General features: G+C 37.2%; 1 protein-coding gene across 4 annotated transcripts in view; it reads left to right on the top strand.

Moving 5' to 3' along the window:
• Ankrd17 (ankyrin repeat domain 17) overlaps positions 1-22,156 on the top strand; it is a 147,571-nt gene that overhangs the window by 93,097 nt on the left and 32,318 nt on the right. For all 4 annotated transcript variants that reach the window (XM_057773135.1, XM_057773134.1, XM_057773137.1 and 1 more), the window contains 8 exons: positions 8,669-8,780; positions 8,952-9,097; positions 12,712-12,854; positions 13,356-13,569; positions 14,074-14,249; positions 15,320-15,482; positions 18,212-18,307; positions 19,716-19,832. In XM_057773135.1, coding sequence (XP_057629118.1) covers positions 8,669-8,780; positions 8,952-9,097; positions 12,712-12,854; positions 13,356-13,569; positions 14,074-14,249; positions 15,320-15,482; positions 18,212-18,307; positions 19,716-19,832 — 1,167 coding nt within the window. The remainder of the gene's footprint in view (positions 1-8,668; positions 8,781-8,951; positions 9,098-12,711; positions 12,855-13,355; positions 13,570-14,073; positions 14,250-15,319; positions 15,483-18,211; positions 18,308-19,715; positions 19,833-22,156) is intronic.

Genomic DNA, 22,156 nt, shown 5'->3' with positions numbered 1-22,156 from the left:
ATTTAGTTCATTCTGAGTGGCAAGATTCCTCAGTGGTTAAGTGTGCTTGCCACCAAGACTAATTAGCCTCACTCAGTTTGATTCCTGTAACCCATGAAGTGGAGAAGAAAACCACCTCCTACTAGTTGTCCCCTTACCTTTATGTGTATTGTATTGTGTACACACACACACACACACACACACACTCTTCATAACTTGAGCATTAAGTCCCAGGGCAAGAATGGGTTGACAAATTTAGTTTGTTTTATCTTGAAAAAGGCCAAAATGTGGCAAGCTTGATGTTTTAAGTCTCTAATCCTAGTGCTTGCAAGGTAGAAGGCAGGAAGTTCCTTTTCGGCCACATAGTAAGACTAAGGCCATCCTGAACTACAGAAGACCTTGAATCTAAAAGAAGGAAGGAAAGGCTAAGAAGTATGAGGTAGGAGAGACTATTTAAAAGGTAAAGTAAGAGAAAGAAAAAGTGTGCATGCTATAGTTATAATATTTTGTTTAATATGTGGGATGAGGGATGTATATGCTGTTAAGACTTAAACCAGATTTTTATAAATTTTTATTTCAAGAAGCATATGTATATACCATTAAAACTATATACTTCCAAGTTTGAGAGTTTGTTATTTTATTAAAGTGTTTCTTAGTTTATTGTTTTATATCTTGGTTTTTATTTATCTTTAAATAGGGTCTCACTCTTTAGACTAAGCTACACTTAGTCCTAGATATCCACCTGCCTCTTTTTCCTAAATGCTGGGATTAAAGGCGTGTTCTAACATGCTCAGGTTTATTTTGTTTTAATATCTTTATGTGTTTGTTTTATGTGTGGGTGTTTGAACTGCATGGTTTTTTTTTGTTTGTTTGTTTTTGTTTTCCTTTTCTTTTCTGTGTACCTCATGCATGCCTGGTCTCTATGGAGGCTAGAATTCCCTGGAACAGCCAGCCATTAGCTGCCATGTGGGTGCTGGGAATTGAACAGTGGTGTTCCGCCAGAGCAGCAAGCTTACGTAATCACTGAACCCTCTTTTGTGTCCTAACGTATTGCTGGGAAATATCATAAAGAAATTACCTAATCTTCAGACCAGGTCCTAACCATTCCTGTCATTTCATTTACTTGTCACCTTGCTTGGCTAAGAAGGAGGAAGGCTAGGAGTCAGACACACAGTTGGAATTTCTCTATTTTTTGTTTCATGTGTGCTTGTTAGCTATGAGTTCTGCCCTAGTTTGTTTGAACTCATGATCTTTTTCAGCTTTGTCTTCTGGATAGGTAGAATTACAAGTGTGAGATATTGCATTCAAAATGATACCATTCACGCTGCATAGCCTCTTTTAAAACTATGAAAACCATTTATTTCTATTTATTTTTGATCATATTGTGGAATTCAATAAAACTTGGCATGAGATATATATTATTTCTCATGAGATTTTGATTTTGAGACTGTTGGACTTGACTAGAAGTATGTTCTAATTTTTAAGGGACCAAGAATGTGCCCTTACACAAAATTAACTCTTGTTTTCAGAATATTTTCAAATAAAATGGGTCCAAAGCTATGCACCCCCAAGTACAACTGTGATTTTACTGAATATTAAGTTACTGATTATGAAATTATTTCACTCATGATATTGTTTACCCAAAAGTCATGTAAGTTAACTGAATATTTGCATAAATAAACTTTTGTGTATGTATAAAGATTTGATTATGGTTCCTTAAAAATACAGCTTGGCAGTTAAGAACATCTGTTGCTCTTATAAGGGTCTCTCCCTTTCATACCAACCTGGTGGTTCACAACTATCCAGGTCATCTACCTCTCTCCTCTGGCCCCTAAGGGCACTAGGCATGTATGTGATGTACAAACATATAGACACAGCAAACACACATAAAATACATGAATCTAAAAAAAAAATCTTTTTTAAAATCCTGTCTATTTGGTTTCTGTATTGAAGCTTTTTTAAACTTCTGTTGCATTTTTGCTTAACACAAGCTATATTTGAGTGCTTATCTAGATACAGAAAAATTCCTGTATCTGGGGGGAAAAGCAGTCAAAATGATAATTAATGATTGCACTTCTACCTGACTTAAATTTTGAAGTTAATTTAAGAAATTTGCTTCTGTGCCAAGCAGGTATCTCAAAAATTTAAAAAATGCTTTTCTCTCACTTTTTTTTTTTTTTTTGATAAAATCCCTCTAAAAATATTTGATACTTGTAGAAGGAGCTGCGGGCTGCATTCCTGCCACCTGGCTCCCAGCCGCCTGGCTAGCTTATGCCCCAAAATAACAACACACAAATTGTATTCATTTAAACACTGCCTGGCCCATTAGTTTCAGCCTCTTACTGGCTAACTCTCACATCTTGACTAACCCACATCTAATATCTGTATGCCACCATGAGGTCATGACTTACCAGCATGAGTCTAGCCAGCGTCAGTCTTGGGAAGGAGAATCATGGCGTCTGCCTCACTTCCCTTCTTCCCAGCATTCTGTTCTGTCTACTCCACCCACCTATGTTCTGACCTATCAGGCCAAGCAGTTTCTTTATTAATTAACCAATGAAAGCAACACATAGAAAGAAGACACTCCAATAACAGATACTAAAGTAAAAATCCCATGAACCCTGATGTCATGAATATTTTTGTGTATAGGACGAAAGTGTGATGGAAGATACAAATGGAAAACTGAAAAATATCTGACTGATGAGCATCTGTAAGAGATTAAACACTCTTTCATGAGATAGAGAATCTTTTGTTCTAATGATGCTATTCAGTTGTGCAGAAGGTGTATTTGAGCCCTAGCACAAACTGGGAAAAAGGTTTCGTGGCAGTAGATAAGATGGAGATTAACTTGGGTACCCTTGATTTAATTTTTTTTTTTTGATTGTATGAAATTTTATTGACTCTCACAGACACTAAGTATAAGAAAGAACAAGTTGTTTTGTTCATGGTCTTTTAACATATTTAAGCCTCTTTGCTATCATAGGTACATCATATTTATGTGACCTGCTTGTCTTTGTTATTCTCAAACTTTTATAAACTTTTCTCGAATTAGAAGTAATGTGAGAAAAGTGAATAAAAAATAGTATACATTATTTCCATCCCTTATTATGTATTCAGAGGTGTGGGTGGGTTGGGAATGTGGCTCAGTTGGTAGAGTACTACCTAGTATATCCAGAATCCTGGGTTTGATTTCCCCAGCACCATATAAAAACTATATGATTGTTTATACCTCTAATTCCAGCACACGGTTGCATAAGGAAAATCTAAATTCAATGCCATCTATTGGTACATAGTATATTGATTACTGCCTGAGTTACATGAGCTATTAAGCTTAACTTGTTATGCATCGAGACTTGAATTATAGCTGAATGTAAATTATAGTTGGACATAGCTCATTTCTGTGAACCTAAAATTTAAGGTTTGAAATAGGAGGATAATCTGAAGTGGAGTATAGAATGAGACTCTTGAATACTACCTCCTCCAACTCCTAAAAGAGTAAAACAAAATTAATGAAGTTGCATTTTATCTTCAATTGTCTAAAGTTACTTAAATGTTTTTCTATATTCTTACCGATTTTGGAATCCAGATAGTAAGTAATGAGGAAATGAGGAAGAAATTAACTATATGAAATATCACAGCCTAGAATCCCAGCATTGGACATCTGAGGCTGGAGGCTGAGTTGGATGGTGGCTTCCTAGCCTGGCATGTATAACAAGACCCTATCTCAAAATATAGCAGTTGGAGAGATGGTTTCTAGCACCCACATGGCACTCTAACTCAGGTTCTAACAAACTGCCTCTAACTCAGATTCCAGGAAAATTCATTCCTTTTTCTGGCCTCTTCAGCACTCAAGTAAGGGAAGTCCCGATGTCAGCCTACATTCATAAAGATACTGTCTCATAAAAAATATGCTAACACATTCAACTGCTACTTTATATGAACTACTTTCAGAAACGTTATTAAGTTTAATTTTACTGATTACTCTCATTTATTTGATATCCTGAAGTGTTACTCTCTTCCTTAAACTCTTATATATAACCTGGCTATATAAGAGGAAATATTTGAAATTATGAAGATTTTCCTTTTGCGGGTTTGTATCAGTCCTTCCCGGTTTTAAGCATAACTAATTTAGGAATAATAGGTGTACTTTCTCAATGAGAGTTTTCAATCTGCATAATAATTAGCTCATCAAAGGATTTCTTTTTTCTACAGCACTCATATATTTTGTGATCCTTTGAACTAAGTAGTGTATGTGTGTGTCCATATCACCTGCACATTTCTTCTCACATAGTCATGTAAATAATTTATTAGGTGTTTGTTTTTGAGACTGTTTCTCACTGTGAAATCTTGCCTGTCCTAGGATTCACTATGTAGACAGGCTGGCCTCAAACTCAGAGATTCCCCCACTCCACCCTCAGTCTGAGTGCTGCTGCCATGCCCAGTTTTTTTGCTTGTTTGTTTGTTGTTGTTTTTTTTTTGTTTTTGATTTTTACACACCTCCCTTTTCCCCATTTCTTTCTATGTTTGAGACTTTGCCCTGGGTACTTGATAAAGGAGTAAAATAATTGCTTGGCCTGTGTCTGATGTTAAGTCTTCTAAGGATCCTTCCTGTGCTTTCCCTCTCAGATACTCTTGTCTGTCTTTCTGTTCACTGTCAGTCATTGTTTATATTAAACTATACAGTCATTTTTACCCATGGGCTATAACACAGAACTCTTAACAGTTTGGAATTTTATTAATGTCTTGGGGGACAGAAGCAATCTTTCTGAACTTTAAGTTCTCGTGTTATCTTAAAAATATTTGTTACTTACTTCCAGTTCTTACTGTAAATATGGAGTGGGCCTTCTCATTTTTGTAACTAACTTTGCTTCCTTAAGGAATTTGACAACTCTACTTGCTCAGCGTAAAAATATTTTTTTATTTCTTAAAATGTATAGTTTAATAAGCTTTTAAAAATAGCTTGAACTTAAATTCAAATAGACTCTGTACTGTACTTAACAAGACCCCGTAGAATAACAGATACTCACTTTGTAAACCCGAGATTATGGAATAGAGCACTTGTGGAAAGTGATGCTTTTAATTAATATTAACTTTATGCTTCATAATGAGGGATATTATATATTGATCACCTGAATTTTTTTGTGGTTATCTTTTTTAAATTTTGTATATTTTTGTGTATTTTAAGTTAGACTAGTCCCCGAAGGAAGTTTTCAAAGCTTTGTAACCTAAATCTATTGTTGAGTTGCTTACTCTTAAAATAAGAGAGGACATAGGCCATGTGTATTTAAAAGTTTCACTCAGAGCTTTGTGATGCTGTTCGAGCAGTTTGCTGTCTAGAAAGCCCATCTCTGGTTACCAATTAAGTTTGGCCATCAGAAAGTTGTGTCTCTGAGCTTTTGTTGCCTTTTCTCTGAAATCAGATGTGGTTCCTTTTCTTTCTTTTTTTTAAAATATAAAACTTGGAATGAAGATCATGTACTGACGTCCAGAGCTGTCACTCACTACAATTTCATGTCCTCCACTGTTGTAGTTGGTGTGCCTCCATTGTGGCCATCCCTGATCTCTGCATCAGTGGCTCTTCTGCAGAGCAGCTATTGCGGCTCCCTCTCCATCACTGACTAGTAGGCTTTTCTCATTTCTTGACTCTTGATCAATTTCACTTTTTGTCTTTTAGTTTTTTTGTAATGGAGTTTGGCTTTCACAGTTATTGGGAGGGTATGACTTCTTGTATTATATAAATATTATTATATAAGAGCACTATAAATATTTAAGTCTGTTATTAGTAATAGTCTTTCAATATTTGAAGTTATAGCTGTTGTCATTTCTGCAATGTTCAGTTAGTGTAATGTATTCTGGACAAAATATTACATGTAGGTTGAGAATGAAAATATAGCATAAATTCATAAAGTTTTCAAGAATTTAGAGGACTGGCCATGGTGCACCAAAACTTAAATCTCAGTGCTTTAGAGGAAGAGATGGGTGGACCTCTGAGTTCAAGGCCCACTTGGTCTATATAGTGAGAGCCTGTCTCAAAAACAAACCAAAGATGGTTTTTCTTTTTTAGTGTGGTAATAGAGATATAAACATATTATCAAGGATAAAAATGGAGTTTGCGAGATGCAGTGGCATATGACTTGTGCTCTCAGTAGGTTCAGGTGGAACTGAGTTTCCAGGCCAACCCCAGCTATATAGTGCGACTAATTTAAAAACCACAAAGGAAAAATAGAGACATATTTTTAGACCATTTTTAGTTGTCTCATTAAAAAGTAAAAAGAACAAAATATGGTGGCACACTCCTTTAATCTCAGTGCTCAGGAAACAGGTGAATCTCTGTGGTCTACATAGGAAGTTCTAGGTAGTCAGGGCTTCAAAGTGAGACACTCCCTCCTGACCCCCAAAAGAAGAAAACCTACTCAATTCCTTTTTCAAGGCTGGTCTGGTCTACATACAGATCTCCAAGAGAGTACAGAGATCCAGTCTCATGTTCCAATGGGGAAAAAAAAAAGGCAAGTCCACCATAAAAAGGAATGAGTTATAAAGCTGTTTTTTTTTTGTTTGTTTGTTTGGTTGGTTTTTTTTGGGTTTTTTTTTTTTTTTTTTTTGGTTTTTTCGAGACAGGGTTTCTCTGTGGTTTTGGAGCCTGTCCTGGAACTAGCTCTTGTAGACCAGGCTGGTCTCGAACTCACAGAGATCCGCCTGCCTCTGCCTCCCAAGTGCTGGGATTAAAGGCATGCGCCACCACCGCCTGGGTTTAAAGCTGTTTTTTTCTGGAGTTTTATTTCATCGGTTAAGTCTTGCAAATTGGTGTGTATGTTGAGTTTATAGTTAAATGATCACATCATTTGCTTTACCGGAGAATGATTTCGGTGTTGAAAAGCCTTCATGACAGAAGCTTCTCCCCCAGAGTTTTGTCATCCTGTTACAATACTTTTCAATTTTATATATGAATTATATTGGAAATACCTTTATTTATATTTAAATGTTACTGCATAACTGAAAAAGTCATTTTTCCAGACTACCTAAAGCACTTTCTAATAGTTAGGTTGATTAATTAAATTAAAGATTATCTTAAAAGCCAGGCATGGTGCTATTCACATGCATTTCCCTCATTCCTGAGTAAGTAATGTGGATGATTGGAGACCCTCTTGAGATACATAGTGAGATCCTGTCCCAGAAGCAAAGGGTATGAGTCCCTAGCCGTGTTAATTCACACATTTGTCCAGAAGTTAAATTATGTAATATCCTAGCACAGTCACAGTCTTTATTGTTCAATTTATAGTGTATTACACATTTTATTCCTTAAAGAATTTAGGATCTTTATTTTTAAACACATTTAAATTACTAAAAAACATTTATTTATTTATTAATTTTTTGTTTGTTTTGTTTTTTGTTTTTCTTTGTTTGTTGAGACCAGTCTTTCTGTAGCAACCCTGACTGTCCTGGAACTAGCTTTTTGAGCCGACTGGCCTAGAACTCAGAGATCCTACTCCCTCTACCTCCTGAGTGCTGGAATTAAGCGTGTTTGAAACCACACTTGGCTCGATTTTTATCTATGAAAAGGCTTGCTTTTCAGCTTGATTTTTTTTTTTTTTTTTAAATGGGTCCAACACAACTCATTTGGTCTCTGCATAGGATTCTCCATGATTTCCTCCATGTTCTGGAAGTTTCCTGCTCTAGCTGGTAGGGCCTGTGTTCCTGTTCTTGGTGTTGTACCTGATCCACTTCTGCCCTCTGATAATTTCCTCTTGTGCATGGGCTGTTGAGCATCAGGTGAAGACACCAGAGGAATTCTCTTCTGATCTCCAGAGCAATCTGGATAGTCCTTTCCTTTTCACACTCTCTTCTCAGCTAGGCCCTGGACACCTGCCATTCCTACATTCTGTGTTTTTGTCTTTAAGAATCACTCTTCTGTATGCCTGTCTATATGCATTTCAAAGTGTGTGTATGTGTGTGTTACACACATTAGGTCAGGTGTGCTAACACGCTTATAATAGCAATAGAGAGGCAGAGGCTGAAGGAACAATGTAAGATCAAGGCCATCCTGGGGTACAGTGAGGTTCTATCCCCAAAATGTAAGCAAATTTATTTGAAATAGAAACAGATGTTATTCTATTAATATGTGACAGCAAAATTGAATTCACACTGTTTTTTCCCTCAATTTTATACTTGAAATTAGCATATGATAGAAAACAATCCTTTTTCTTCCTTTGGTGTCATTAATAATTGTTTATAAAGTTTGAATATTATTTGTATACCTAAAAAGGTCACTAAAGTTAGGCATATGGAGCAGATTTGTAATTTCAGTATTCCAGTGGTAGTGGCAATGAGGGACAAACAGTTCAAGGTCATCCTCAGCTGCGGCAGACCCAAGCTGGAAAGTTTCAGAACCATTACCACCAAAAAAGGAAAAAACAAACCATGAATTGACTTCTTATTGGTGAGGTTGGCAATAAACCATATACCATCCAAATGATTTGTGTAAGCCTGGCTTGGTGGCATGCATTTATAATATATCAGTAAGAAGCCTGAGGCAGGAAGATGACTCATTTTAGCTAAGCTTGGGCCACATGATTTGAGGTCTTGATGTAACATAGGGAGGCACATATGTATGTGTGTTTTTGACATTAACACTGGATGGTTATTTAAATGAACTAGTTAAACTAATGGCTTTTCTTTTCTCTCTTTATAGACTGAGAGTAATCATGATACTGCACTAACGCTTGCCTGTGCTGGTGGCCATGAGGAACTGGTACAAACACTACTAGAAAGAGGAGCTAGTATTGAACATCGAGACAAGAAAGGTAGCCCTTATTTTTGTTAGTTTTATTTTATAGAAGTTTTGTGGGAAATATGAATTTAGAAACAATTAGTTTTTAGCCACATATGCTTAATTATATTGGAAAACAGTTGTTACTGTTTCTTTGCTTAGCATGTTGTAAGCAGATATTTTTGTTCTTATTTTTGTTTTTTAGGTTTTACTCCACTCATTTTGGCTGCTACAGCTGGTCATGTTGGCGTTGTAGAAATATTGCTGGATAATGGTGCAGACATTGAAGCCCAATCAGAAAGAACCAAGGACACACCACTGTCCTTGGCTTGTTCTGGGGGCAGACAGGAGGTAGCATTTGCTCTTAGTGCAATTTCTTTTCTGTTTAGCAAATATGTATGTACTCATGTATTTGTTTTTCATATAGAAACATTTTGCCTGTTATATTTATCACAGTAACTTAAATTACTACGTATAATATTCCCCATAAAGTCACATAATGTAAACATACAGTCTTGTTCGTCTAAAAGTAGTACCTGCCATAAGAATCCTTTGTATTGCATTTGTCTTTAAGAGAAAGATTAAGCCATTCTAGATGAGATGTACAGTGCTTATATATACTAATCCTTCATGTTCTAGAACTTCAGACAGACCAACTGACAGGAGTTGATCATATAGGGTCAAGAAAATCAAACTGTGAAGTTATCAGTTTTATGTCTAGTAGCATTTAATAATTAGCTCATTAACCTAGTTTTTTCCCCCTCCCCCTCAAACATCTCTACAGGGAATATAGGCTAAATAAGTCAGTTGTAGTATCTTTATGGATTCAGAATTTGCCAGTCTTAGATCTAGAAATCACGCTTTCATCCGTATTAATTTCCCATTCACTTTTAAAATGGGTTATTGAACAGGACGGATAACTGCAGATCTCTACGTGGAAGGAAGAAAAGGACTTTCTAAAGTAGTTCTTTAGTACTTTGATCCCTACATGTTCACTGTGGTACATGTACCTGTATTTGATCCCATAGAACACACAATAATAAAAATCAAAGCATTTTTTAAAACTCATCCTTTTCTCGATCCCTAAGTAACTAGGTTTTCAGAACAAAGTAGTAAAAGATATTTTTATAGTTCCTATCCAAGAGTGGGAAATGTTAAAAAAAAATGGCACAAATATATATAAAAGGTTAGAGCTTCTTTGCATTATAGATTAAAAACAAAGGCATGATACACACATGGACTGTTTCTTGGTAACTTTTTATTTAGGCTAATCCTATGTCCCTTTCCCCTTGTATGAATATACAACGTTTCATGCTTGTGGTGATAACATAGCACCTGTTCTGTTGTATTGCTCCTTTCTGATTGTTTCATCTGTAATTCACAGTGGAGGTGGAGAAAGTCTTAAAAATTATCAGGATGTGGTAGCCCATGCTTTTAATTTCTGCATTCTGTATGCAGAGGCAGGCAGATCTCTTAGTTGGAGACCAGCTTGTTCTTCATAGAGAGCTCTAGTTCTGTCAGGGAGCCAATGCCCTTAATAAACAAAACAACAACAATAAAATTAAAACCTTTCCTCGTCTCTATTCTATTGCTGTGAAGAGATGTCCTGACCACAACAACTCTTATAAATTTAAGATCATTTCATTGTAGGCTTGCTTACAGTTTCAGAGATTTAGTTTATTATGGTCACAGCAGGGATCATAGTGGCATGCAGACAGACATTGTGTCAGAGAAATAGTTAGAATTGTATATCAGGATGCATGGGTAGCAAGAAGAAAGATTCTGGACTTCTGAAACCTGAAAGGTCACCCTCAGGGATACACTTCCTCCAACCAGGCCACACCTCCTAATCCTTCTCAAATAACATCACTCCCTTATGACAAGTATTCAAATATATGAGCTTACTGGGACCATTTTATTCAAGCCACCACACTAGATTCCTATCCATTTCCCATTAAAATATGAGAATGGATGATAGAAATTTTGGAGGCTAAGTACTACTTTAAATTTTTCATTATGATTTAGCTTGAAATAGTATTTTTTCACACACTGACAAATAGTTTAATTTTAAGTCAAATAAAGTAACTTCATTTAAAAGCAGTAAGCTACACTTGTGAGTTTTGTTTTGTTTTGTTCTTTTTTTTTGTTTTTCGAGACAGGGTTTCTCTGTGGTTTTGGAGCCTGTCCTGGAACTAGCTCTTGTAGACCAGGCTGGTCTCGAACTCACAGAAATCCGCCTGCCTCTGCCTCCCGAGTGCTGGGATTAAAGGCGTGCGCCACCACCGCCTGGCCTCACTTGTGAGTTTTTTATATCTAAAATCAAACATGTGGGATGGAGATATAATCATCAGTAAATATGATTGACTAGCATGTTCTAAGGGGTTTATCATCCTTGGCACCACAGGAACTAACCAAGCCAAGATAACTTAATATTCTACTTTCTGGTATGAAACTTTGCCTAGAAACACATTGCTTCCATTTGGTGTCATTATAACAGGTATTGTGAAATAGTTGGTATGATTAGGAAAGTCAGTTCAATGTAAAATCACAGAATAATGTTTAGAAAAAATGAAATTTGTAAGCATTTATTACATGACAAATGCTATGAAACTCTCAAGCTGTTTAGAATAGACTAACTCATGCCTACTGGCTAGTGCCTGGACCCTCTGGGCATTGAACTCAGTTGGGGCTCTATAGAAAGACACTGACATTAAACAAAACAATACATAACAGGCTAACAGATGGCCCAACATGTAGACATATTTGCCACCCAGCCTGACAATCTGATTTTTTGACGCATGCTAATTAATAAATGTAGTAAGAAAAACACAAGCATGGTAGCTTGTGTAAGAGTGAGCAAGAGCCTTTTTGGGGGGGGGGGCAGGGTTTCACTGTAGCTATTGAGCCTGTCCTGGAACTAGCTCTTGTAGACCAGACTGGCCTCGAACTCACAGAGATCTGCCTGCCTCTGCCTCCCGAGTGCTGGGATTAAAGGCATGCACCACCACTGCCCGGCTGCAAGATGCCTTTTTGAGGTGGATGGTGAGAGCCAACTTCTGAAACTTGTCCTCTGCCTTCCCACCCGCATTCCATATGCCCTCAGTGTACAGACATTTACAGTAAATAAAAAGTAAAACCACATAGTCTTGCTAGCTTTAATCAAAGTAATGTTTAGCTTTATCTGAACACGATTTTAACTGATATATCTCTGAATGGCCAAAATGCACTTGATGCTTTAATGCTCAATAATTTGGGTCTCAGAGAAAAGCTCTTGAGACCCGGAAGATTAACAGCCAGAACTCCTGTATTGTTCCTAGGGTATAAATAGTACAGCTGCTCTTGGGATCAGTTTGCCAGCATCTTAAAAAGTAATGCACCCAATATTCTGTTACCAAGTCAAATTTGATGCTGTGCCCACAGGCACAGAATAATATTAAGGTTGTTAAGTTAAAACATGGGAACATTTTTCAACTCTTCTGTAACAAAAAGCAAATGTTGATTGCCAGCTGTCATGGCGCACACCATTAATCTCAGTGCTTGGGAGGGGGAGGCAGTCAAATCTCTGAATTTGCTTCCAGCCTGATTTAAATAGTGAGGCCCTGTCTCAAATTCTAGTGCATTCATGTGTACATATAAGATGAATCTTATCTCATGTTTTCCTTTATAACTAACTATATGATAAAAGTAACAAAAGTATTCGGTTTTGAATTACGTCCTCCAACATTTGAGGTCTAAATCTTCTGTGAGTATTCATTAGATTTCTTAAGCTTGTTTGTTTTTTAACTTGAGAGCTTTCTGTTGTCTGTTGACTTCTAAGAACCTTGTTGCCTAAAACTATAAAGAAGAGTTTTCTCATTTCGTTATATACCAGACCAAAAAAAAAAAACCCCTGCTTTAGAAAGACCAGACTTTAGAAAGTATACTTTCCACCTTTTTTATTTTTTATTATTTTTTCCCCCTACTAGGTGGTGGAGCTGTTGTTAGCTCGGGGTGCAAATAAAGAACACAGGAATGTTTCTGATTACACACCTCTAAGCCTGGCTGCTTCTGGTGGCTACGTGAACATCATCAAAATATTGCTAAATGCAGGAGCTGAGATCAATTCTAGGCAAGCTTGCTTTATTTATTTATTTGTTTGTTTGTTTATTTATTTATTTTGTCTGTAGGCACTTTATTAAGAATATTGTGGTGTAAATTTTTGGAACTGCTATTTTAGTGGTATAAAATTTTTATAAAGTTATAAAATTTAAAGAGGTAGATATTTGCTCCATCATCATAGGATGAGACTCCACTCCCTAGCTGGTTATTTGGCATCTGCTAAAAGGAAGTTTTAGTAGTATCTCAAAAGATGCAAGGGCTGAGACAAGTAGTTAAAATGTTAAATAATCCTAGAAGGAAAGAGTGTTAGCCAGACTTGGTCGGTGGGTCCACTGCCGTGACTGAAGAGCTTGGGAGGCTGGGGTCATTCTCAGCTAGAAGCTAGCTGACCTGGACTAGAAGATACTCTGTCTCAAAAGAACAGGAGAGAAATTTTTATATTCAATTTTTTTTATCATTGCCGTTTTTCTGCTGTGACACACATTGTTTCCCCGTTATTTTTCACCCCCAGAACTGGTAGCAAATTGGGCATTTCTCCACTGATGTTAGCAGCTATGAACGGGCATACAGCTGCAGTTAAGCTCCTCTTAGACATGGGCTCTGACATAAATGCTCAAATAGAAACCAATCGGAACACTGCCCTTACCTTAGCCTGCTTCCAAGGAAGAACTGAAGTGGTTAGTCTTCTGCTTGATAGAAAAGCAAACGTTGAACACAGAGCTAAGGTAAGAAAGATGCTGAAACTTGCCATTTGTGAGAGCTTTGTCATGGAGACAAAATACGTATCTGAGAGAAATGGTTTTAGACATGAAAGAACAGGTTTATTGTAGAAGTTATGATTTTATGACTTTCTATCACATTAATTTACTATATGGTTGAAGTCATTTATGAAAATACTTGGGCATATGCTTTTTAAAGTATTATTGATAGGTTAATTAGCTGAAAACAATGCGATTATTTTGAAAGGACAGGAAACATGTACTGTCATTCACATCATTGGACTTGGATCTTATTCAAATTCTTTTCACCATACCTCTGATTTTAGGTAAATAAATGTTTTAATTAAATATAACTCACAACAACTGTCAGTACAAATTTATGAATCTGTAGAAAATATACCATGTTGCTCCCGAGATTGTTAACATTTTGGCTATTTCTGGTCTCTTCCATAGTTTTTTTTTTTTTTTATTGTTTTTTTTTTTTATTTATTTATTTTCCATTAAACCTAGACTGGCCTTACACCACTAATGGAAGCGGCCTCTGGAGGGTATGCAGAGGTGGGCCGAGTTCTTTTGGACAAAGGTGCTGATGTTAATGCCCCTCCAGTGCCCTCCTCAAGAGATACAGCTTTAACCATAGCCGCAGATAAAGGGCATTATAAATTTTGTGAACTTCTTATTGGCAGGTATGTTTGAGCATATCCTTTGTTTGTGAATGTAAGTGCTAATCATTTCCTGGGCACTCTCACTGTGTACAAAATAAAATTAATTCTGTAACCTACATTTTCTGTTCTTACACTGCTTTAGTCTCTAAATTGATAGTAACTATTCAGTATCAGACAGGATGAAGGGCAACTGTTACTTTTAGTTATTTAGTAGCTGCCTGCTAGGTTTTAAGAAAAATGCTTGGGGGCTGGAGAGATGGCTCAGAAGTTAAGAGCATTGCCTGCTCTTCCAGAGGTCCTGAGTTCAATTCCCAGCAACCACATGGTGGCTCACAACCATCTGTAATGAGGTCTGGTGCCCTCTTCTGGCCAGCAGGCATACATACATACATACAGAATATTGTATAATGAATGAACGAATGAATGAAAAATGCTTGTCTGTGACTAACTAGCTAGTGGCACATGCCTTTAATTGCAGCTCTTAGGGGACAGAGGCAGGTAGATCTTTGATTTAGAGGCTGGGCTGGTCTACATAGTGAATTCCAGGACAGCCAGGGTTGACTATATCTTAAAATAAAATCTTAGCTGGGCAGTGAGTGGTGACATATACCTTTAATCCCAGCACTCAGAAGGCAGAGGCAGGTGGATCTCTGTGAGTTGGAGGCCAGCCTGATCTACAAGAGCTAGTTTCAGGACAGGCTCCAAAGCTACAGAGAAACCCAGTCTTGAAAAACCAATAAAATACTTAAATTTTTTTGTAGGCATCCCACATACCTAATATTTGATTCTGAGTCTAAACTGGACACTAAAGCTCTTCCCCTCCGTGTACTGTAAATACGTGGATATAAAATATCTGAGTTGGAATTCAAAGTTACACAGTCATTTGTAAATAAGGGAAACATATATTGAATATATAGATATTTAATTTGATAGTTATAGATAGAAATTCTCTAATACAATTCTTAAAAAAATGAATTCATACTTGAGTATTTATTTTCCTCTAAATTATCACAGTAGTTGATTTTTTTCCCTACTGTTGTCCCTATCATTTCATCTCATTTAAGAAAGTGCTGTCTGTCATTCGTTTCCAGGGGAGCTCATATCGATGTGCGTAACAAGAAGGGGAATACTCCGCTATGGCTGGCAGCAAATGGTGGACACCTAGATGTGGTTCAGCTACTGGTGCAAGCAGGTGCAGATGTAGATGCAGCAGATAACCGCAAGATAACACCTCTCATGGCTGCATTTAGAAAGGTAGCACACCTCATCCTCATTTGAATGCATTGCACGTGCTGATCTGTGCTAGGGAGAGCCTGGCTTAGTGTTTAGTAATACTGTGTGCAAATGAAATACTCTACTGGTAAACCAAATAGATCTAGTATTTCTGAAGTTCTGTGAATGTAATTCATATTGGACATCAAAACTAAGGAATCCTTTAAGAAGATCTTCTAGGATGGCCAGCCAGATGGCTCAGTGGGTAAGTGGATAAAACTACATGATATACAAGCCTGGCAACTTGCGAACCCTGGAACTTATATAATGGTAAAAAGAGAACCAACTCCACAAAGTTATCCTATAACCTCTACAAAATGCATTCCTGGCATAGGCACCCATATTCATACATTACGGACATACGCATACTCAATAAGTAAAATAAAACAAAGATAGTGTCTTAGGATTTTTAGTGCTGTGAAGAGACACCATGACCATGGCATCTCTTAAAGGAAAATATTTAGTTGGGTGGCTTACATTTCTGAGATTTAGTCCTTTATCGTGATGGTTGAATGTCGTGGCATGCAGGCAGACATGGAGCTAGAGAAAGAACTTAGCATTCTACATCTTTATCTGCAGGCAACAGGAAGTCAACTTTTGACACTGGGTAGGACTGGAGCATATATGAGACCTCAGAGCCCATCTCCACAGTGACACACTTCCTCCAAGGCCACACCTCTTAATAGTGCCTGCCACTCCTTATGGGTTTATGGAGGCCACTTACAAATTACCACAGACACCTAAGCTTCACGTTCAAAATTTAGTTACACTTTTAATGTTTAGATGTTTTCCTAAATTACCATTATAAAATAAACTAGATTTCATTTTATCATTGATTTTATTTATTTATTGGAGCTTTTGTCTTGACTTTGAGACAGGATCTCACTATGCAGTTTTGACTGGCTTGGAACTTGATGTTAATCTTGCCTCTAGAGCAGCAGGACTGAAAGTGTGCAATAATAAGCATGACCTTATTCTTGGTTTTAAATATTAGGGAATAATAAATCAAAGAAAACCTCACTATTAATAGTTTATTGAAAAATTAGTGTTAGAACTAGAAATAAGAATTTTAAATGAAGCAAAAGCAGCCTTTTTTCCTCTGCAGTGCTGTTGCACGGAGCTGTGTGTGTTGATTAAATATTTGCTTTAGCACACACTGATAATGTAATTCGGTTTTAGCATAATTTGATACTTATTTCAAGAACTATATTTGTTTACTTTTGTAGAGACACAATTTCTTGGTCTAGGCTGTCTTGAAAGTCACTATAATAAGATGGAGCTTGAACCTTAGACATTCTTCCTCTGTCCTTCTAGTGGAGATACATCTATATAATTTTTTTAAATTGTATTAAAACATTTTAGATTGCATTACTTAAAAGAAAAAAATCCCTCATTAGGGATATAGCTTAACAAGAGAGTGCTTGTCTGGTGTGCGTGAAACAGTGGACTTAATCCTGACAACACAGAAAGCTAGTATTAGGAAATAACTTGTACATGATAAATCCTGGGCTGTTTTTAGTATATAAGTTACAAGACATGCTCTTTATCTCATCCTTTCTGGTTCTTCTTATTTTGTTGCTGATGATTTTTGGGCTTTAGCCTGGTTTTTCTCATCTGGAAACAGGGTCTTTCTGTAGTGTTGGCTAGCCTACAGCTAGCTATGTATACCATTCTGTCCTCAAACTCATAAAGTTCTGCCTGCCTCTACTTCCTTTGCTGGAACTAAAGGTGTGTACCACCACTCCCGTTACTGACTCTTGTTCTTTGTTCCACTTTGCTTCTGGTTATCATGGACTACATGGCTACTTGCTTTTTCCCTTCAGTATTCAAATCTACTCTTTCTCAGTGGTTCATTATCTAGGCATATTGGCTGAGTCATCAAACAAGTTAGCCTTTCCTTGCTGCTCCACTGTGTTAGTATTCTCTTGACTGGTCTGCTTTTCAGTATAGCATGTTTAGAGCTCACCTTCCACTGTGAATCCCTAATGGAAGAATCGTGTAACGTTGCTTGATCTTTGTCTTACATCCTGTCTGCTGACCTCTGTCAGCAACAGAGTGCTCATGTTTTTTCTCACTGCTTTCTTTGTTCTTTGTGTAGTTTAAATCTCCCCTTAAACTGTTGCCATTTTATTGGATGTCATATAGAGGTTGTTTTAAGTTCTATAATCCTTCTGAAGTCCTATGTTATTGTTACCAACTTTTAGCAAGTCCTGGTATTACAGGAAAGGCTATCAAGTCCAGCAGCTTCCTGTGTTCCTACATTCTTTCTCTCTTTTCCTCTCTTTCTTTTTAATGAATGTTATTGGAGAGGGTGCTGTATGAGTTGTGGCCTATAGGTATTTTAAAGACTGTGAGTATTCATTTAAAGACTTTAAAAAAATAAAACAAATTAATACAAATTAAAGGGAAGAGAGAACTCCATTTTTTCACATCTGCATTTCATTATTTTGGAGGCTGTGGTAGTCCCTCACAGAACAGGTTCAAGACTGGCCTCAGTATGGTGAGTACTTTAATTCCAGTGGAGAAAGAAGCTTACCGAGATGAGCTGGAAGACCACCTGGTCTGTCTGGAGTAACTTCCAGGACAGTCAGGACTACAAAAAAGAAGGGAGATAAGGAAATACCTCAAACAGATTGGGCAAAATGGCTTAGCAGATAAAGGTACTTGTCATGCATGACTGGCAACTTGCATTTGGTGGTATCTATTTTTAGGGTCATGTGAAGGTGGTACGCTACTTGGTCAAAGAAGTCAATCAGTTCCCATCAGATTCTGAATGCATGCGGTATATAGCAACCATCACCGATAAGGTAATGTATTGCTCAAATTCACCTTATGTATGAGCTAGGATTTCTTTTGGTTAATACAACTTTTGTGCCAATAAACTCGGCATGAGTCATAAAGTATACTATATAACAGTTTTGTTTAATATTTATGAACTTTTAAAAAGATTTACCTAGATTTGTAATGTATTGTTTTTTTGTTTTTGTTTTGTTTTTTGAGACAGGGTTTCTCTGTGTAACAGCCCTAGCTGTCCTGAAACTCAGAGAGATCCCCGTCTCTGCCTCCCAAGTGCTGGGATTAAATGCGAGCGCCACCGCTGCCTGTCCGATGTCATGTATTCTTGACTTGCCCCAGGACCTATATTCTCTTCCAGATCCTATCCAACATTTTTTTACTTGAATTATGGCAGATGTAGCGAAGAAAAAAAATAAGTCTGATTAGAGATCTAATAGCTATCTTCCACTATCATTTTATGCTTGTGACGTGTGTGTGTGTGTGTACCCATATTCCTTTGGAAATGAAAAGGCCAACAAATGTAAATAATGTTGCATGATAATTAATCAGCTTACCTTTCTAATTCATTGCCTTGCCTTACTTTGGATGTTTGTGGCAGGTTTTTTTGTTGAGAGTTGAGGCTGATGTCCTTAACTCAGTTTGTAGACTGTATTAATCTTGAATTCAAAAATCTGCCTACATCTACCACTATCGCACCTGGAGAAAATACTGTTTACTTTTTGGTTTTTCGAGACAGGCTTTGGAGCCTGTCCTGTAGCTCTTATAGACCCAGGCTGGCCTCAAACTCACAGAGATCCACCTGCCTCTGCCTTCCGAGTGATGAGATTAAAGGCGTGCGCCACCACCGCCTGGCGCTTTTTGGTTTTTCAAGACAGAGTGTATCTGCGGCTATTCTCATACTTAGAGATCTGCCTGCCTCTGCTTCCCGAGTGCTGGAGGTAAGGTGTGTGCCACCACTTAATATTTTTTACTGATACTGATAATGAAAGGAATATTCTTATGCTCTTTATTTTGAGACTGAAATCAAATCACTAAGTTTAAACACCCCCCTGTATATGCTTTACATATATCTGTTGACATTGACCTCATTTGTAGGAAAAAAATTATTGTATTTATGTTGAATGCTTTTTTTGACTTATTTATATTATTCATGATTGTTTTGCTTACGTTTTTACGTACATTGTGCGTATGCAATATGCTTGATTTCTATATTTTAAGTGTGTATTTGAAAATGGGAAGCTCTTACTTTTTTTTTTTTTTTTTTGAAATGTACAGTTTGTTATCTACACATCACTTCTTCCCAAATAAACCCCTCCCCCAATCTCTGGCCAAATGTTCATTTTTAAGTACTTTAATGAAGATTATGTTTTTCAGAGTCTGAGTAAATGTGGTGGAAATGTCTCCAACTTGTCATTGCAGGAGATGCTAAAGAAGTGTCATCTTTGTATGGAGTCAATAGTACAAGCCAAAGACAGGCAGGCTGCTGAAGCGAATAAGAATGCCAGCATACTGCTGGAGGAGCTAGACCTGGAAAAGGTAATGGAAGTTTTTTACATGGAGCCCATTCTTTATCATTTTGCTGTTTTTCTCCTACATGTATCGTCTCCGTGGTATTTGGTTACCTTCTCTATTAACATGCGAAAAGGTAATGGAAGTTTTTTACATGGAGCCCATTCTTTATCATTTTGCTGTTTTTCTCCTACATGTATCGTCTCCGTGGTATTTGGTTTCCTTCTCTATTAACATGCATTACTTATCATAGTGATCATGCTCTTAACCAAATTTGATTTCTAGTACCGCAGGGGGAAAGTAAAAAAAAAATTAAGGAAAATGTCAAAATGAAAGTAGGAACCTGTGAGTGGTAGACGGCTTATCTAGCTTGCAAAAGGTGCCTGATTCACTGCTGTGCTCCAGCTTTCTGCGAGAACCAATTTTCTTCTCAGAAGTGTATTAATGTTTAATATTTCTTTCTTCCCCCAAGACCTTGATCAGTCCAAGGTTGTTATCATTTTGCATGTATCTTCAGTCATCTTTATGTGCTTTCAAAGTTGGCTGTCATCTAATATGTTAATGCCCCTCATAACACTAATGTGTGGTGGTGTTCTCAGTCTTGGTAAAAATAATTACACTCAGATATCCTTTCCTCCTTTTTGGTGCTGGGTATTGAACTTGCCCTTCCGCATGCACAGCGAGTCCTGAACTACTGACCACACCTACTCTCTTAATTGAGCATAACATCCTTCCTTTATTAATTTTTTATGCGTGATCATGTACGTTAAATATTTGTTTGTTTGATTGTTTATTTTGAGGCAGGCTTTCTCTATGTATCTCTGGCTATCCTGGAACTAGCTCTCGTCGACCAGGCTGACCTCAAACTCAGAGATCCTCCTGCTTCTTCCTCTCCGATTGCTGGGATTAAAGGCGTGCTCTATCAATGCCTGGCTACTTAAATTTTTATTTTAAAGTATCAGGAGGTATAAATAACTGTTTTACAGATCCAACAATAATCTATTCTGTAGCCAAGATACAAATTTGTTTATCTTAAGTACTTTTTTATACCTATGATATCTGTAAACTGCTCAGCTAGGAAACAGCTTAAGACAGATTGGCATGGTAGCTCACATCTTTAGTCCATATCCCCTCCAAACAGCAATAAAAGGACAAAAAGGAAAAAAATTATTCATCATTTATTACTTATTACAATAATATGTTCAATTTAAACTGTGAAATGAGTAAAAACTAAGTATAGCAAAGATTAAAAACCTAATGTGTGTGTGTATATATATATATATATATATATATATATATATTATAGTAAGGAATTGTAAAATCTGCCTATCTCCACTATTCCTTACCCCTCTTTACATGTTTTAAAATTTGTTTGGTTTTTTTGAGTTTGTTTGTTTGTTTGTTTTGGTTAGGGTCTAACTACACAACCTTGGTTGTCCTCAAACTCACTATGTAGACCAGGCTAGTTTGAATTCATGGAGTGCTCCCTGCCTCTGTCTCCTAAGTGCAGAGATTGAAGGGATGCCAGCATTCCCGTCTTCTGTAAAATAGTTTACAAAGTTCGGTGTACACTCCTTTTTAATCCAGATACTTGGAAAGCAGGGCAGGTGGATTTGAGGTGGGTTTTCTATGGGTTTGCGGCAGCCTGGTCTGCATAACCAAGGGTTACCTAACATGGACATGTCTCAAAAAATAAATTACAGTTAAAATTTCATTATAGATCTGTTCTACTCATCCTGCATCTTCTTGAATGTTCTTAGATGCCCTAGTGTTTCCCTCCATTCTACCTTCCTCTCTTCCCTCTTCATTGCTTTTGAGGGTGTGGGGAAGAGGGACTTGAGACATGGTTTCTCTATGTAGTTCAGGCTGTCCTGGGACTCATCCTAGAGACCAGGCTTGCCTTGAACTCAGAGATGGATCCTCTGCCTCCGAGTGCTGGGATTTAAGACATGTGCCACCACTGTCCTGCTTCCCTTTTCAGTTTTGAACATCCATTTTGTTTATTTAGACAAGGTCTCATGTAGCCCAGGCTGTCCTCTGCACTGTTCTGTAGCCAAAACTCTCCTTGAATTCCTGGTTTCTAGCACTTTTGCTTCATAAGTGCTGTAAGTACAGGTGTGTGCCTCCGCGTCTGACTGTTCCATTCCTAACCTTATATTTTACTTAGCTCTCTCCACTAGTAGAATGGATGTGCTATAGAATGGTAACGCTCAGTAAATTATTTCTTGTTGGCTTTTTAATACTTTTGTTCCCTCTCGGTGATTGGTAAATGCTGCTTTTAAGTCATTGTGGTTGAGTCGTCTACAGATGACTAATACTTACAGTCCTAGCATGTGGGAGCCTAAGACAAG

Source organism: Chionomys nivalis, chromosome 6 (assembly GCF_950005125.1).
Source record: "Chionomys nivalis chromosome 6, mChiNiv1.1, whole genome shotgun sequence".
In the NCBI taxonomy this organism is placed as follows: Eukaryota; Metazoa; Chordata; class Mammalia; order Rodentia; family Cricetidae; genus Chionomys; species Chionomys nivalis.
The sequence above is the reverse complement of the archived record's forward strand: the minus strand, read 5'-3'. Positions and strand labels throughout refer to the sequence as shown.